Source organism: Onychomys torridus, chromosome 7 (assembly GCF_903995425.1).
Source record: "Onychomys torridus chromosome 7, mOncTor1.1, whole genome shotgun sequence".
Taxonomy (NCBI): domain Eukaryota; kingdom Metazoa; phylum Chordata; class Mammalia; order Rodentia; family Cricetidae; genus Onychomys; species Onychomys torridus.
Genome location: NC_050449.1, coordinates 37,826,329 through 37,842,914, shown reverse-complemented (window position 1 = coordinate 37,842,914; position 16,586 = coordinate 37,826,329). Strand labels below are relative to the sequence as shown.

General features: G+C 47.5%; 1 protein-coding gene across 1 annotated transcript; it reads left to right on the top strand.

Annotated features, from left to right (window-relative positions):
- Positions 1-3,956: 3,956 nt before the first annotated feature.
- Positions 3,957-10,713, top strand: Foxr1 (forkhead box R1). The gene is given in 7 exon segments (XM_036193600.1): positions 3,957-4,032; positions 7,808-7,863; positions 7,865-7,883; positions 7,986-8,251; positions 8,456-8,685; positions 10,015-10,253; positions 10,661-10,713. Coding segments are annotated over 7 exon segments (924 nt in total). The 5' UTR covers positions 3,957-3,971.
- Positions 10,714-16,586: the final 5,873 nt, after the last annotated feature.

Below are 16,586 nucleotides of genomic sequence, written 5' to 3'. Positions count from 1 at the left end.
AGGAGAGGCTGAGGCCCTGGGAGTAGCCAGAAGAGGAACTTGTCTTCAGAGAAAAATCTACAACTTGTCAGACCCCTGCAGGAGACTGGAGTCCAAACAATGATGCGTCAGTGCGCATAGGACCACACCTGACGGGGCTTCTTAGCTGGCCTTTGTGATAGAACTCTATACATGGACTTAAATCTCCCCTTCACAGTAGAATACTGAAGACAGACTTGGGGGAGCTCCATTAGACACGTCTCCTTTCCTGATGTGCCTATATTGAATAAACCTCTTTTTCTGCTTTTCGGGTTTTTTTTGTGGGGGGAGACAGGGTTCCTCTGTGTAGCCGTGGCTGTCCTGGAACTCACTCTGTAGACCAGGCTGGCCTTGAACTCAGAGATCCACCAGCCTTCATCTCCCGAGTCCTGGGACTAAAGGTGTGTGCCGACACAGCTTGGCCTCCTGTTCATTATTAATTTAACTTTTTTAATTGGCCCATTGAAGATGGCTGATCCAGCCTGGCTTGTCTGGAACCCCAGAGATCTGACACCCAACTCTGGTCTCACTGCTATTCATTTACAGAATTTTCCTCATCTCAGATGGATAGTGAAACACAGAAAAAGGAGGTATGGCTGAGTAGCAGTGGAGCCCAGGAAGTCAAGGCCAGCCTGGGCGACAAAGAGCCTTTGCGGGGAGGTTGTTGTTGTTGTTGTTTTTGTTGTTGTTTTGTTTTGTTTTGTTTTGTTTTGAGACAGGGTCTCAATTTTGTAGCTCTGGCTGCCCCGAAGCTCACTATGTAGATCAGACTAAGTGTTGTATTTTAAAAGTGCGGAGGATGAGTCAAGCCTCAACAACAGGGCCACATGAGAAGTTACTAAGGAGAAGAGAAAGAAGGGGGCAGAGCCGGTCCCTGAAAAGAGATGGGAAGTGGGCAAGGCTGTCTTTTATGTAGTGAATGCGCACAGGGGGTGCTCTTAGTGGCTGCAGCTGAGGGTATCTCCTGTCAGGACCCTAAGGGCAGGCCAGTACAGATGCCTAATGCTAACACCAAGCCTAGTCTATTAATGGGTTATAATTCACCTTAAAAAGTAAGAATCTGCCGGGCGGTGGTGGTGCACGCCTTTAATCCCAGCACTCAGGAAGCAGAGGCAGGCGGATCTCTGTGAGTTCCAGGCCAGCCTGGGCTACCAAGTGAGTTCCAGGAATGGCACAAAGCTACACAGAGAAACCCTGTCTCGGAAAAACAAACAAACAAACAAACAAAAAAGTAAGAATCTGGGCTAGAAGTTTAGCTCATTGCTACAGAACTTGCCCCAAGTTTAATCCCCAGCACAACAAAGAAAGAAATTAAAGGTCAGGTCAGCTGGGCAGGTGGTGGTGGTGGTGCATGCCTTTAATCCCAGCACTCAGGAGACAGGCAGGCAGGTCTCTGAATTCGAGGCCAGCCTGGTCTACAGAACGATCCAGGAGAGCTAGGGCTGTTACACAGAGAAACTCTGTCTCAAAAAACCAAACCAAAACAAACAAAAAACACCCAGGAGGTCATAGTGACTCAAGTGTTGTTGTTATTGCTTGTTTTTCTTTTTTTTGTTTGTTTGTTGTTTTGAGATGGACAGCTGAGACAGTGAGACCCTGTCTGAAAAACAAAACACAAAAAGAGCATTGTTGGGGTAACTGGAGAAATCTGAGTGTGATCTATAAATGAAATACAGTATGGAGTCAATGTTAAATTTTCCGATTTGTAGGGCTCTCATGTAAAGAGCCCATACTGTTCAATCATGAAGACAGGAGTTCAGGTTTCAGTACCTGCATCCATCCCCACAATCAGCCTGTAACTCCAGCTCCTAGGAATAGGATGCCCTCTTCTAGCCGTCAAGGGTATCCACACACATGCATATACACTCATACAGACACATGAAAATATACATTCATAAATAAAACAAATCTTTAAAAAATTCAAACCCAACACTTGGGAGGTGAGTTTGAGGCCAGCCTGGTCTACATACTGAGTTACAGGACAGCCAGACTTACATAGCAAGACCCTGTCTCAAAATAAGTAAATAAATAAATACAAAAAATTCCAGCTCCTGAATTTTGCCTACATAAGCTAATATCTCTGTTTTTAGGAGATACCAACTGAGGTGTTGCAGGGTGAAGGGTATGCTGTCGACAAACTACTCCTAAATGATTCGTTAAAAATGATATACCTTTAAGGGCTGGGGATGTAACGCAGTGGCAGAACAGCTGTCTGGAACACCTGAGGGCCCTGGGTTCTAGACCCAGCATCAACCAGTTCATGAATAAAAAAAATACATTATGAGGAGCTGGACCTAGTAATAGTGCACCTTTACTCCCAGCACTTGGGAAGCAGTGGCAGGTGAATCTCTTCTTTGAGTTTGAGGCCAGCCTGGTCTACACTGTGAATTCCTCAACAGCCAGAGCTACAGAGTGAGACCCTGTCTCAAATAAACAAAAATAAAAAGCAAGAAAAATATATAATGAGGATTAGTAAGATGGCCCAGTGTGTAGGCACTTGCCACCAAACTTGACAATCTGAGTTCCACCCGAGACCCAAAGGGTGGAAGGAGAGAACCAACTCCCCCAGGCTGTCCCCTGACCTCCACACTAGCACCATGGATGCTCACATGCATATACACACACATAAAATAAATAAAACATAGTAAAAATGTAAAAATATAAATAATGAGCTGAACATGGTGATGATGCCTGTAATCCTGGCACTTGGGAGACAGATGAAAGTGGTTCAGGATTTTCCAGCTAGTCAGTACAGAGTTCAAAGTGCAGCCAGCCTCTACTCGAGTGAGATCAGGTGGGCGGTGGTGGCACACGTCTTTAATCCCAGCACTCGGGAGGCAGAGGCAGGCGGATCTCTGAGTTTGAGGCCAGCCTGGTCTACAGAGTGAGTTCCAGGACAGGCTCCAAAGCCACACAGAGAAACCCTGTCTCAAAAAAACAAACAAAGAAGCAAACAAAACTAAGAGTGGAATCAGATTAAAAAAAAAAAAAAAACGAAAAGAAAAAACTGTGTGTATAGAGGTATATACACATATGGGCTGAGGTTATAGTTGCATGGTAGAGGCTAGTCTAGCATGTGCAAGGCCTGTCAATTCCCAGTACTGAGAGAAATAAACAGTTAAATGAATAAAAAGTTAATGAGGATGTAAATAAATTTCTACAGCGTACAGAATTTTTTTTGTAAATTTGAAATCAAAAATAAAATTTAAATCAAATTGCTCTTTAATTTAATCTCAGCTCTACCATCCACTAAGGTTGAAATCTTAGATAAACCGTATAAAACTTGTATGAAACATAAATTTTGTTTTATTTTGCTTTGGCTTTTTCGAGACAAGGTTTCTCTGCGAGGCTGGCCTCGAACTCAGAGATCCACCTGCCTCTGCCTCCTAGGATTAAAGGCGTGCGTTATGCCGCCACGCCCTGCTTCCTTTTTTTTTTTTTTTTTTTTTTTTTTTTTCCTTTTGTTAAAGACCTGCTGGTGTAGCACCTCGGCCTGCACCGCCCCGCCCCCGCATTTCCACCCCCTCCACTCCCTTAACCCACCCACCCCGGCCCCGCCCCCTCGAGCCAGGGTCTCTGGAAACCCAGACTAGCCCGTGTAGCCCAAAGTAGCTTTGAGTGTGTGCTCTCACCGGAGAGTGAGGAGTGTAAGCCGTAGAGCACGAACTGGTTTTAGGCGGTGCGGGGCTTCGAACTCGCTAAATAGGCCCTCCACCAGCCGAGCTGGTGGTCGGCAGCGGGGGCGGTCTGGGGGGCGCTGCACACCTGACCGCCCCCACCCGCTCAGTTGCCTGCCCCAGGGTGTGTGAGGAGGAATCTTCCACTCAGGCGAGTCTCCGCCTCCCTCGCCCCTCGCCGGGACTCCTCTCCCGTCTACAGTGGACCTGCAACTCCAGGACCGGGACTTCTGGGCCAGCCTCCATGGCCAGGTCCCGGGCTTGCTGGACTGGGACATGGGCAACGAGTGTTTCCTGTCCTTCACCACCTCGCACCTGCCCCTGTACACGCAGAACCGTGAGTGGGGCCGAGGGGAAGGGGCCCGCGGGGGGCAGTGCAGTGGGCCAGCCGCCCGAGGCTTCCCGGGCTCGCACCCGCACGGGGCTCGACCCACGCAGGAGAGGGGGTGGTGGCCCCGTCCTGCTCTGGGTCCCCAGAGCCCGCGCGTCCCGTCCAACACCCCCCCAGGAACATTTCTAGGCCTCCTCGGAACTTGGCGTCCCGAAGGCTTTATTTTTCGGTGTCAGATGATCCCCGCTGTCTTTAGGGAACTATCATCCTTGGCTCTTTTTGCTTGGTGGTTGCCGTTTATGTTTTTGTTTTGATGCCCTGGTTGGTCAAGTCTTAGCAGTTGATGCACCTCCTGGAGCTCTAGGCCTGGGCCACCGCCCCGGGCTATTAGCCCACCTCGACTTGTGTTCTCTGGAGTACCAAATGGATTTAATAGTGCCGAAGGGATGGTGGGCCAGTATCTGCTCTGTAAATTTTTCCTCCTCCTCGGACCTTAAGTTCAATTGTTTGAGGTGGTTACTCCTGCACTCGAAGTGATTTTTTTTTTTTTTTTGCCACGTCCGGCACGATCGTTGGGTTAACACTCCCTTTCTCCTGTAGTCAGATCCATCAGCCCCACTTCCATATGTAATTTCATACACCTCAGAAGGCGACGCAGGAGGGATGGAACCCAGGGATTCTAGGCCAGTCTAAAGGTGTCTTGTGCAAGGTCCTTGTCTTTGTTTCTAGGAAGATTTTGCTTTTTGTTTTGTTTTGAGACATGGCCTCCCCATGTAGCCCTGGCTGGGTCCCGAATGCTAGATCAGGCTGGGGTCCCTGACTTGGAGTTATTTATCCAGGTAGGAACAGGAAGTAAGTAGACGGTGAGATGTCAGGTTCTGGGGTGAGGGGTGGATTGGGGACAGGCATTTTGAGATCTTTGGTATATGGTTGGAATTTAAGGAGTAAGGATAGTTGGGCGAAGGCTGAACCCTTGAGACATTCCAGTGTAGAGACCGAGGAAGAGGAGATAACCACCCTCAGACACAACCAGGAATAAAAAGTGGTGCTGTGGTATTCGGGAACCCTGGTGATAAGATGTTTCAAGAGTTGAGATTGGGAGATAGAGATGGGAGGGTCCGGGGCTCAAGGTCATCCTTGGCTTCTCCAGGAGTTCTTTAGGAGTTACACACATACACACTCGCAGCCAAAAAAACAAAAAAAAACAGAGGAATCGAGGTGATCAACACAGAGTAATGGGGTAACTCTGATCAAATACGTTGTGTATGTGTGAAAATGTCATAAACTTTGGCTTGTTTTGAGACAGGGTCCTGCTTTATATAGCCTAGGCCGGCCTCCAACTTGAGACCCTCCCACTTAGCCTCCTTAGTGTTGGGATTACAGGTGCAAGCCACTATTCACAGCTTCCCACTATCTTTTACAATTAGTACACGCAAATCAGAAGTTTAAAGAGCTAGGCATGGTGGTGCACGCCTTTAATCTCAGCACTTGGGAGGCAAAGGTAGGCACTCAGAGTTCAAGGCCAGCCTGGTCTAGATAGTAAGTTCTAGGCCATCCAGGGCTTAAAAAAAAAAAAAAAAAAAAGTTAGCTATGGTGGCACACATCTGTAGATGATGAGGCAAGAGAAAATCTCAAGTTCCAGACCAGCCTAGGCTACATAGCAGAACCCTGTCTCAAAAGAACAGGGTGGGGGTTTAACTGGAGTTTAATTCCTGGAACTCAGGTGAGAAAGTGGTCTTGACCTACTCACACATAGTACATAAAAGAAATGAGTAAGTAAATAAAGAAGTGTGGGGGTTTTTTTAGTCACTAAATTTTATTTTCCACTTAGAAAGCTTCTTGAAACAGATCTTTCAATCTAGTCCAGGCTAACTTGAACTCAGTATGTTGCTGAATCTGGCCTAGATCATCTGGCCCTCACCACACATAGGCCTGTGCCGCATCCTTGCATTAATATGCTCTTTTGTTTTATTTTTTTAATTGTTTTTTGAGACAGGGTTTTTCTTTGTAGCTTTGGAACCTATCCTGGAACTCACTCTGTAGCCCAGGCTGTCCTCAAACTCACAGAGATCTGCCTGGCTCAGCCTCCCAAGTGCTGGGATTAAAGATGTGCACCACCACTGCCCGGCTTAACATTACATTTTAAACATGTATTTCTATTCGTGTGTGCATATATGTGAGTGAGTGCACATGTGGAAGTCAATACATGTTGTAGCAGTCAGGTCTTTTCACTCTGTTATGTGGGCCCCAGAGTTTAAACCCACATTAGCAGGCCAGGCAGCAAGCACTTTGACTCACTGAACCATCACATAGGTTCTAATATGCTTTTATATCTCACAAAGTTGCTGTATTGTTTTGCATTCCCAATGTAATCCTTCACCTCAGACTCCCAAGTGCTGGGATTATAGCCCTGTGCCAAGCCCCTTGGCTTTACTACGTTTTTATGTCTTTCAAAGTTGTCATATATATATATAGTTTTTGTGCCCCAAATTCACAATCTTCCTGCTTCAGACTCCCAAGTACTAGGTCTCCAAGTGTGCACCATCACGGACGTGACCCAAAGTTGTATTTTGGTTTCGTTGTGTTTGTTTGTTTTTTAGGTACATAGGTGTTTTGCCTGCAAGTATGTCAGATCCCTGGAACAGGAGTTACAGACAGGTGTGAGCTGCCATGTGGGTGCTGGGAATTGAACCCTGGTCCTCTGGAAGAGCAGCCAGTGCTGCTCAGAGAGACCATTGAGCCATCTCTCCAGCCCCAATTTGGTTTTGGTTTTGTTTTACACACACACACACACACACACACACACACACACACACACAGTCTCTCTAAATAGCCCTTGCTGTCCTGGAACTCACTCTGTAGACTAGACTGGCCTGGAACTCTGAGCTCCTTCTGCCTCTGCCTCCGAGTGCTGGGATTAAAGGGGTGTGCCGACAGGCCTGGCTGTTGTCATCGTTTTACATGTAGTTCTGTAGATTGGAGTCAGCTCCAAATGCCCTGAGCTATCTTCTCAACCAAGGACTTTATTTTGGGGTATTATTTGCACAGGCAGAGAATGTAAGTCACTATCTGTAAATCTGGGCTCTCAAATCCACCTCCAGACCAGACCTCCTCTGTCTGTGAGCTCCATCTTCAGTTGTACATCCCATATGAGGTTGTAACTCACACTTTAGTAAGATGGGGTTATAATGAATGATACTTGTGGGCAGGCCTAGGGGATAGGTTCTGTTCTGAACATTACCTGATATTGCCAACCCAAGAAAGTGCAATTTAATTTTAGATGTTAAGCTTGAAGTTGGCCATAGTTACATGTCAGTAATCCCAGGAGGCTGCGGTAGGGGGCTAGAGTGTTTGAGGCCAGCCTGTGATTTATAACAGGATCCCATATCAAGAGGGAAAGGAGCTGAAGGGAGAGAGAAGGGAGAGGGGATATATTGTGTTTGAAGTACTCGTCAATATCCCAAGTAACAACACCCAGTCCACAGCTCTACTTTAGAGACTAACAGGGAAGTGTGATATGTAGGTAGATTTGGGAGCCCTGGGTTTAAAGATGGTAACACAGCCATGGGCATGTATGAGGCTGTTCAGGGATAGTATATACAGAGTGAGAAAAGAATGCAGAGTGTTTGAAGGTCAGAGATAAAGGGCACACCAGTCTCTATAGCTTCATACTACCCAGGCTAGGCCCACACCGCCCCCAGAAATCTTCAAGCCCCCAGATCGTGGGGAAACAGTGGAAATTCTAGAATGTCTTGACTCACTCTCTCTCCCCTTTGCCAGTTGCCAAATACAGACTCCAAATAGTTGAACCACCACCGCTGCCTTTGGAAAAAAAACCCCAAGCCTGATAAAGATGGTGAGTTGTGAGCTCTGTGGACACAGTTCTGTTTCCTGAGCTGGGGTCACCTTGCTCCCCAGAGCTGGTGAGCTATGGGAAGTCTCCTTTTCCTTTGCACAGGTCCAGACATTAAGCCCAATCTGTGGATGTGGGTGAACCCAAACATTGTGTATCCTCCTGGCAAGCTGGAGGAGGAGAGACTTAAAAAGAAGGACCTGCAAAGTGTGCTGCCTTCCTACCATCCGTCCCGGAAGGAGGGAGAAGCCAGCTATTCGAAAGTTTCAGGGGCACGGTCATGGCTGCCTTCTTCCAGACAGCTATCATCTCCTTGCAGGCGGAAGCAGAAGCAGAAGCATTCAGCCTCTTCTCCAAGCACCTGGGAGGAGGTATGGCTGAGTGGGCACAGGGTTGAGGCATCAGCAGCTGGGTTTCTGAGGGCCAGTAAAAGATAAGCTTAGAACTGATCTGTACCCTTGGGTTGGGGAGAAGCCCAGACGGTGGATTCCAGACTGCTCCCCCATCTACCTACCACTGTAGCCTGGAGCTGAGGCCAATGAGTCAGGACCAGATCCTACTCTGTGCCCCTCTAGCTTACAGATGAGGAGGAGGCCAAGGACCAGGATGACAGCTCCTCTGTGGCTTTCCCATCCCTTCCCACAAGGGCCCCCCTCCAGAGCCAGAGGAGGCTTCGCCAAGCTGTCAGCCCAGAAGGGAGGCTTTGGTCCCGCCCCCCTCTCAATTACTTCCATCTAATTGCCCTGGCACTCAGAAACAGCCCCTCCTGTGGCCTCAACGTCCAGCAGATCTACAGCTTCACTCGGTATGTGCCCAGGGGGCCTGTGAGGAGGGGAAGGGAGGGTCAGGGCTGCTGACTCAGTTTCCCCATCTGGGTCTGAGGATATATGTGCCTTTCTGGTTTTCTTTCCCCAGGCCAGTGTGTGCCTACCCCATGTTCAGGAACAGAATTACTCCCATCCCCTTTCACTTCTTAAAATTGAGCCTTCCCTCAGATATCCGTCCACCTGGGTCAAGTTGCAGCTTCTCCCATCCTGCCTCTAAAGATGAGCCAGAATAATATCCATATTCCCAACAACATCTCCCATCTCCCACCTACTGCTCCTTAGACTGTCCTGCCTGGCACAGAGCCCTGTACCCACTGGGGTCAACAAGCCTCACTGAGAATTTGCATTGAGTGAGATAGTTGAAAGGAGGGCCTCTTTTTTTTTTTTTTCTTTTGAGCTGAGGATCGAACCTAGAGCCTTGCACTTGCTAGGCAAGCGCTCTACCACTGAGCTAAATCCCCAACCCTTTTTTTTTTTTTTTCTCGAGACAGGGTTTCTCTCTGCAGCTTTGGAGCCTGTCCTGGATCTCACTCTATAGACCAGACTGGCCTTGAATTCACAGAGATCCGCCTGGCTCTGCCTCTTGAGTGCTGGGATTAAAGGTGTGGGCCACCACTGCCCAGCTAGGGCCTCATTTTTTGAGACAAGGGCTGGCCTAGATCTTACGATATAAACTAGACTAGGCTTGCACTCTGATCCACCTGCCTCTGCCTCCTAAATGCTGAGATTAAAGGTGGGATACTACGATTGGCTGGCTAACATTTAGCTTTGATAGTCATGTACAGTGAGTACTGGGGAGGCATTCCCTGGTGATTGACAAAGTCCTCAGCATGTCTGTTCTCACGTGGTTTGATAGTGATTGGTTCTGCTTTGTTCCTGCTGTCAAAATCCCTAACCCTTGAGGGAGGAGCAAAAATGAACCTGGAGTTGGGGCACAGTAACTGGGCTTTAGAAGAAGAACGTTCTCAGCCTAGCATGGTGGCACAGGCCTGTAATCCCAGCACTCCGGAGGGCGGAGGAGGAACAGGGGTTTAAAGTTGTCCTCAGCTACCCAGAGAGTTCAGTATCAATCTGGGCTACATTAAGACTCTCTCAAAAAGACCAAGAGAAAAAAAAAAAAAAAAGGTGGGTCGTAAGCAATGCCCAGGATTGTGGTTCTGCCAGCAAGAGGCCGTTCCAGACCAGCCTGCCCTGCTTCACCCTGCTAGGAAGTGCTGAGGCTCCTGGCCCTGGGGGAGAACAAGGACCAGAGTCAGTCTTCTTCAGAGGAACCACACCCTTCCTTACTTTTCCTCCCCTGTCCACAGAGAACACTTCCCCTTTTTCCGGACAGCTCCAGAAGGCTGGAAGAATACGATCCGTCACAATCTCTGTTTCCGAGACAGCTTTGAGAAAGTGCCGGTCAGTATGCAGGGTGAGGCCAGCACACCACCTCGATCCCGCCTCTGGAAGTTGACTGAGGAGGGACACCGCCGCTTTGCGGAGGAGGCCCGAACCTTGGCTTCCACACGGCTGCAAAGTATCCAGCAGTGCATGAGCCAGCCAGGTGTGAAGCCTTGTCATGGGTGGGCCCCACGGTGGGGGACCTGAGGCCCAGACCCTAGGCTGGATGTGCCTGCCAGGGTCACACTCTAGGGACATCTGTAGGAAACAGGGAGAATAGTGGTTGAGACCCTCATTGATGTCTGCCTCAGAGACCTTCCGTGAGAGTGAGACTCTATACAAAGAATAGGTTGGGAAACTGCCGCTGACTGCTCACAGCCCAGCATGCTGGGAAATCCCTTACGAGCGAGCGGGGTGATGTACGAGGGCTTGTGTGCAAAGACGACTCTTCTGTAGCAAGCAGAAAGGCTGCAGAAGCGGTCACATTGGAGCCTTGAGCTCTGGGGGACAGTGTAGCAGACCCGGGAAAGATCAGGTCAAGGTTGCAAGCCCCTCTGAACTCTCTTACAGATGTGATGCCCTTCCTCTTTGACCTTCAAGAAGAACCAGACATGCCTTATTAAATAGTTTCATTTGGCAGCACCTGTGTGTGTGTGTGTGTGCGCGCGTGCGCGTGCGCGTGGTCTCTAAGGTTAAGGCCAAGTGGGGAGCGGAATTCAGCTCCAAGAATGAGAATGGGATTCTGCTGGGTAGTGGAGGTGCACACCTTTAATCCCAGCACTTGGGAGGCAGAGGCAGGTAGATCCCTAGGTTTGAGGCCAGCCTGGTCTACAGAGTTGAGTTCCAGGACAGCCAGGGCTAGACGCAGAGAAACCCTGTCTACAAACAAACAAAAAGAAAGAAAAAGAAAATAGGGGTGCTGGAAGCTGGCAGATGCTCCTGAGGCAGAGGTAGTTGCCTGTCAGGTAGGAAGGGGAGGTGCTTCCTTTTCCTCAAAGGAGAAAAATGTTCAACTCTCTTCAGGATCCTGGAGCAAGTTGTCTTTCTGGGGCATAAAGATCATCTTGGGAGATGCTGGCTTGTAGCAGTCAGCCCTGGAAGTACCACCCACTCCTTCAGCTGACAGTTAACAAGCAGCTGCTGGTACTCAGCTAAGGATGAGAGACAGGCCCTGCCTCAGCTACAAGGGAAGGGTGGGTGCTCAGAGCAGATCAGATCAGCTTGCTTGTTTGAGATGGGGGTCTTGCTGTGTAAGCAGGCTGGCCTTGAACCAAGTCCTGCTTGCTTCGGCAGTTGGGACTTCAGGCATGCTTCACCATGGCTGGTTCATGTTTGGAAACTGGTGGTGCACGCCTTTAATCCCAGCACTCAGGAGGCAGAAGCAGATGGATCTCTTGAGTTCAAGACTAACCTGGTCTACAGAGCAAGTTCCAGGACAGCCAGGGCTGTTACACAGAGAAACCCTGTCTCAAAAAACCAGAAAAAAAAAAAAAAAGAAAAGAAAAAAAATCCCTCACAAGTGAACCCAGCCAGTTGGGTTTTAGTTAATTCCAGATGTAGTCAACTTGACACAATCATCTCTCTTTAAATTGTATTTAATTTCCAAATGAAAATAGTAACCAGGTCATAATTATGCCTGACATAACTATCCCATGTACAATAGCAAATGCATTATATATTTAACTAGGTCATAATTATGCTTAATATGGTAGATACAACTATCCCTCATACAATGGCAAATACATTATAAATTTTAGAATAGGTGGCAATATCTCTTGAGGGACTTTTTTTTTTTTTTTAGCTGAGGACCGAACAGGGCCTTGCACTTCCTAGGTAAGCATTCTACCACTGAGCTCTAAATCCCCAACCCCAAGGGACATTCTTTTAGTATCTCAAGCTTAAATATAACCAGTGATAGTTTCTTCCATTTCTTTTTGGTTTTTCGAGACAGGATTTCTCTGTGTAGCTTTGTGCCTTTCCTGGAGCTCCCTCTGTGGTCCAGGCTGGCCTTGAACTCACAGAGATCCTCCTGCCTCTGCCTCCAGAGTGCTGGGATTAAAGGTGTGCGCCACCACTGCCCGGCTGATAGTTTCTTAATAGATATTACATTGCATGATAAAGAAATTGAAAGAAAACACAAACATCTGTACAAACACATTAATGAAATGACAAACATCTTGACACTTATAATCTTGTTTCTGCAACTGGTTACTTAGCTGGTATATTTATAACTACCTTCCTCTACTACCCATTCTGTGTTTCCTCTACCCTCAGCGAGCACCTCAGCAGGTCTTAGCTCTTTTCCTGGAGGAGTGACCCATACCTTCATTCCTGATGGGTCTGTGCCTTTGGTCACCTGCCTGGCTTAGGTGGTTGAAGCTTCCTGTTGACTTTAATCGCAGGCCATGACAGCACCAAAAGACACCCTAAGGATCTCCTGCACTCCATCCAATTCCCCATGGAAATGTGGATCAGTCACCCCTCATATCGCTGTTATTCCTTTATTAGCTTGTTGCTTAAAGGCATCAAGCCAAAATGGCCAAGAGGAAATCTGAGCTTCCAGATCAATGGAATGTTTGTTGTATCTCCTGGCAGGCGCGTTCCCCTATTAGGAACCAAAATTTCTAGGCCAGAAGAACTTAAGGTCATGGAACAGAAAGCAAAAATCTTCCTAGTGGATCACTAGGGATGATGGTGAGTGGAACTGTTCCCTTTCCACACCTTGATCCCTGGACCCGTGGATCTTGGCTACGGGAGAAACTATACCATATGCTGGATGCTGATTCAAAGCATGTACCACCTTCTGGGGAACCCCGCCCCAGCCCTCCAGGCTGCTGCCACCTAATGGTGCAGTAACTGTGTCTTCAAGAGGCCGTTCCATCTTTCTATCAGGCCAGCTGCTTCAGGATGGGGACATGGTAAGACCAGTGGATTCCATGATCTGGGGCCTGCTGTTGAAATTCTCTGGCTGTGAAGTGAGTTCCTTTGTCAGAAGCAATATTATGTGGAATACCGTGATGGTAGATAAAACATTCTGTAAGTCATGGATGGTGGTTTTGATAGAAAAAGTATTTGCAGGAAAGGCAAATCCATAACCAGAATAAATATGTACTCCAGTAAGGGACAAAGTGTTGTCCTTTCCATGGAGAAAGTGGTGCAATGTGGTCAACCTACCACCAGGTCACTGGCTAGTCACTCCCGGCAATGGTACTCAGTCTGGGGCTCAGTGTTTGTCTCTGCTGTTGGCACATCTGGCACTCAGCAGCAGCTGTGGCAAGGTCAGCCTTGGTGAGTGTCAGTCCTTGTTGTCAAGTCTCTGCATAACTCCAGTCTCTGTCACCATGGCCACTTGGTTCATGGGCCCATTAGGCAAGGACAGGAATGGCTGGGGAAGTGACTGGCCACAGAATGGATCATCCTATCTGCTTGATGACTGAATTCCTCCTCTGCTGGAGTCGTCTTTTGATGAGCATTTACACAGGACAGTTCAAGTCCTGACCAGCCAGCCGGTCTAGTGGCTATAGACCATGAGTAAGTGAATAGTTGCACATCTGGCCGTTTCTCCTTCCAAATAAAAGTTCCAGAGTTCTGCCCACTGGTGTCTTATAGAGTTGTCCCAGAAAGGGGTTATAATGCTGTAGCTGTCCACTTCTGGTGGTTCCTGCAGAACCATCAGTCAACCAGGCAGAAAGAGGGTCCTAGTCTTCTTTTTCTCAGTCTTCTGATCACAGGGCACACCCCATGAGGCTATAGCTGCATGCCTGACAGCAGATGGCATTATAATAGCTATAGAAGCCAGCCATTTGGGCAGCTTCTTCATATAACTTGCTTGTGCCTTCAGGACCTACTTGGGCCTGATCTCTTTTTTGTTTTGTTTTTTCTGAGACAGGATTTCTTTGTGTATATTTGGTGCCTGTCCTGGATGTCACTCGCTCTGTAGATCAGGCTGGCCTTGAACTCTCATAGATGCTCCTGGCCCTGCCTCTTGAGTGCTAGGATTAAAGGCTTGTGCCACCACTGCCCGGCTGGGCCTGATCTCTTCTATACCATCTTCATTTGATAATAGGTTGCTGCTGTGCATGTCCTACCTTATGACTTGGTGGGTTAGGTAACACCCAGCTCATGATGGGCAGCACAGATTGCATGGTAACTGGTTCCATTGTCAAACTAAGGCCCAATAACAGGTCAAGAGTTCAGGTTATCGAAATAACAATGTTAAGGAAACTCTTAACTCAGTCGTGCATAAATATGCAGTGATATGGCAGAAAACACCAGCCTTGTGCTTGCTAGGTAAGCGCTCTACCACTGAGCTAAACCCCCAACCCTGGACTGGATTATTTAATAACATTATCTTACTGTGGAAGAAGGATTGTAAAAAAATGCCTTAGACATTTTCTTAGACAGTTTCTTAGCTTTTCAATTGTTGTTTCTTTCTAGTAGTCTTTGTAAGAGTGTAGAAGTAGAGTTGAGGATTAGCTCAGTGATAGAGCACTTGCCTAAACCCTGGGTTCTGTCCTCAGCTCTGAAAAAAAAAAAAAAGTGTAGACGCATTCCTTCTTTGATAATGTTAAATTTGTAAGTTTCAGATGACATGTGAAACTTTTTTTAAGATTTTTCTCAAAAGTTTTGAAAAGCTATTAGCCAGGATCATGGTGTAATAAGACATAATGTTTTTCCTTTAAAAATTTAAGCTGGGTGGTGATGGCGTATGCCTGTAATCCCAGCACTTGGAAGGCAGAGGCAGGTGGATCTCTGTGAGTTCGAAGCCAGCCTGGTCTACAAAGTGAGTTCCAGGACAGGCTCCAAAGCTACAGAGAAACCCTGTCTTGGGGGAAAAAAAAATTAAGTGCGTGTGTAGAGCTAAGTAAGAAGCTGTTGTACATTTATGATTTAATAATTCTAAAGGAAAGAAAAAGAGTTTACTCTCAAAAGGAGAATAGTTATCTGCAGGTGATGGTAGAGCCTTGCTCCAAAATCCCAAAGGCATCTTCTGTGATTCATCCATAGGGGCCTGTCAAAGGCTCCATACAACATCTCTATCTGCCACTGACACCTCAGGTACCATCAGGTCTGCTGGATCATACAAGTGGTAGAGCTGCCTGCATAGCAGCCTGGGCCTGTGGAAAAGCCTCTCCTGTTCCGGGCCCCACTCTAGCAGCTCTCTGAGTCACTTGGTATATGGAGTGAAACAGCACCCCCAGGTGAGGAATGCACTGTTTCTAGAATCTGAGTAGACCCACTAACCACTGTGTGTACATGGTGGTGGGAGGCGCCATGTCCAACATGTATCCTTTATCGTAGAATATCTCTGCATGCCCCACACCACTGGGCTCCTAAGAATTTCACTGGTGTAGAAGGTCCTTCAGTTTCGGTTGGTTTTATTTTCCATCCTCTAATGTGAACATGTGTTACCAACAACTCCAAATGGTTGCTACCTCCTGCTCATTTGGTCCAGTCAGCGTAATGTCATATAGAGAACCAATGTGCCGGGTGATGGTGGCGCACGCCTTTAATCCCAGCACTCAGGAGGCAGAGCCAGGCGGATTTCTGTGAGTTCGAGGCCAGCCTGGACTACAAAGCGAGTTCCAGGAAAGGCGCAAAGCTACACAGAGAAACCCTGTCTCAAAAAACCAAAAAAAAAAGAAAAGAAAAAGAAAAAGAGAGAGAGAGAGAGAGAGAAAACCAATGTGATATTCTGTGGAAGACACAAATGATCAAGATCCCTTCAAACTAAGTTATGACACAGGACTGGGGTGTTCATATAGTCTACTGACAGTCTCCCATGATCCATCTGTCTTCTTCACTGAACAGATAGGAGAGTTAAAGGGAGATGTGGTGTGGGAGCTACCACCCCTTTGTGTTTTTTGACCTTGATAGTGACACTGATTTCTGCAATTCCTCTGCCTCCTGAATGCTGAGATTCAAGGCGTGCACCACCATCCCCAGCAAAATACTGATTTTGATTCACTATTTTCTTTGGCAGAGAATACTCTAAAGACTTCCATTTAGCTTTTCCAACCATAATAGCCCTTATTCCACAGGTCAGGGAACCAATATGAGAAATCTGCCAACTTCTAAGTATATCTATCCCAACTATACATTTTAGGACTGAGCAAATAGCCACAGGAGGAGTTGGGGGACCCACTGGACCTACTGTGAGTTGGACTTCAGTCAAAACTCCGTTAACCCTCTGACCTCCGTAAGCCCCACATAAACTGAAGGGCCACAAGGCGGCTTGGGATCTCTGGGAATCAGCATCAGTTCAAAACCAGTACCTACTAGAACCTGGGAAGTCTGATTGTTTCCTTTCCTCTGTGTACAGGTACCCTTCTGGGGAAGGACGAGAGAAAGGCTAACAGGAAAACTTTAGGTATTTTATCAAGGTCCTTCTTCAGGAGAACCTGGTCATCCCTTCTTCAATGGGGTTCTGGGTCTACAAAGTGGCTTAAGTCTGAAAATTGGTTCATGGGTCAAAATTCCCTTTGGCCACAACCCA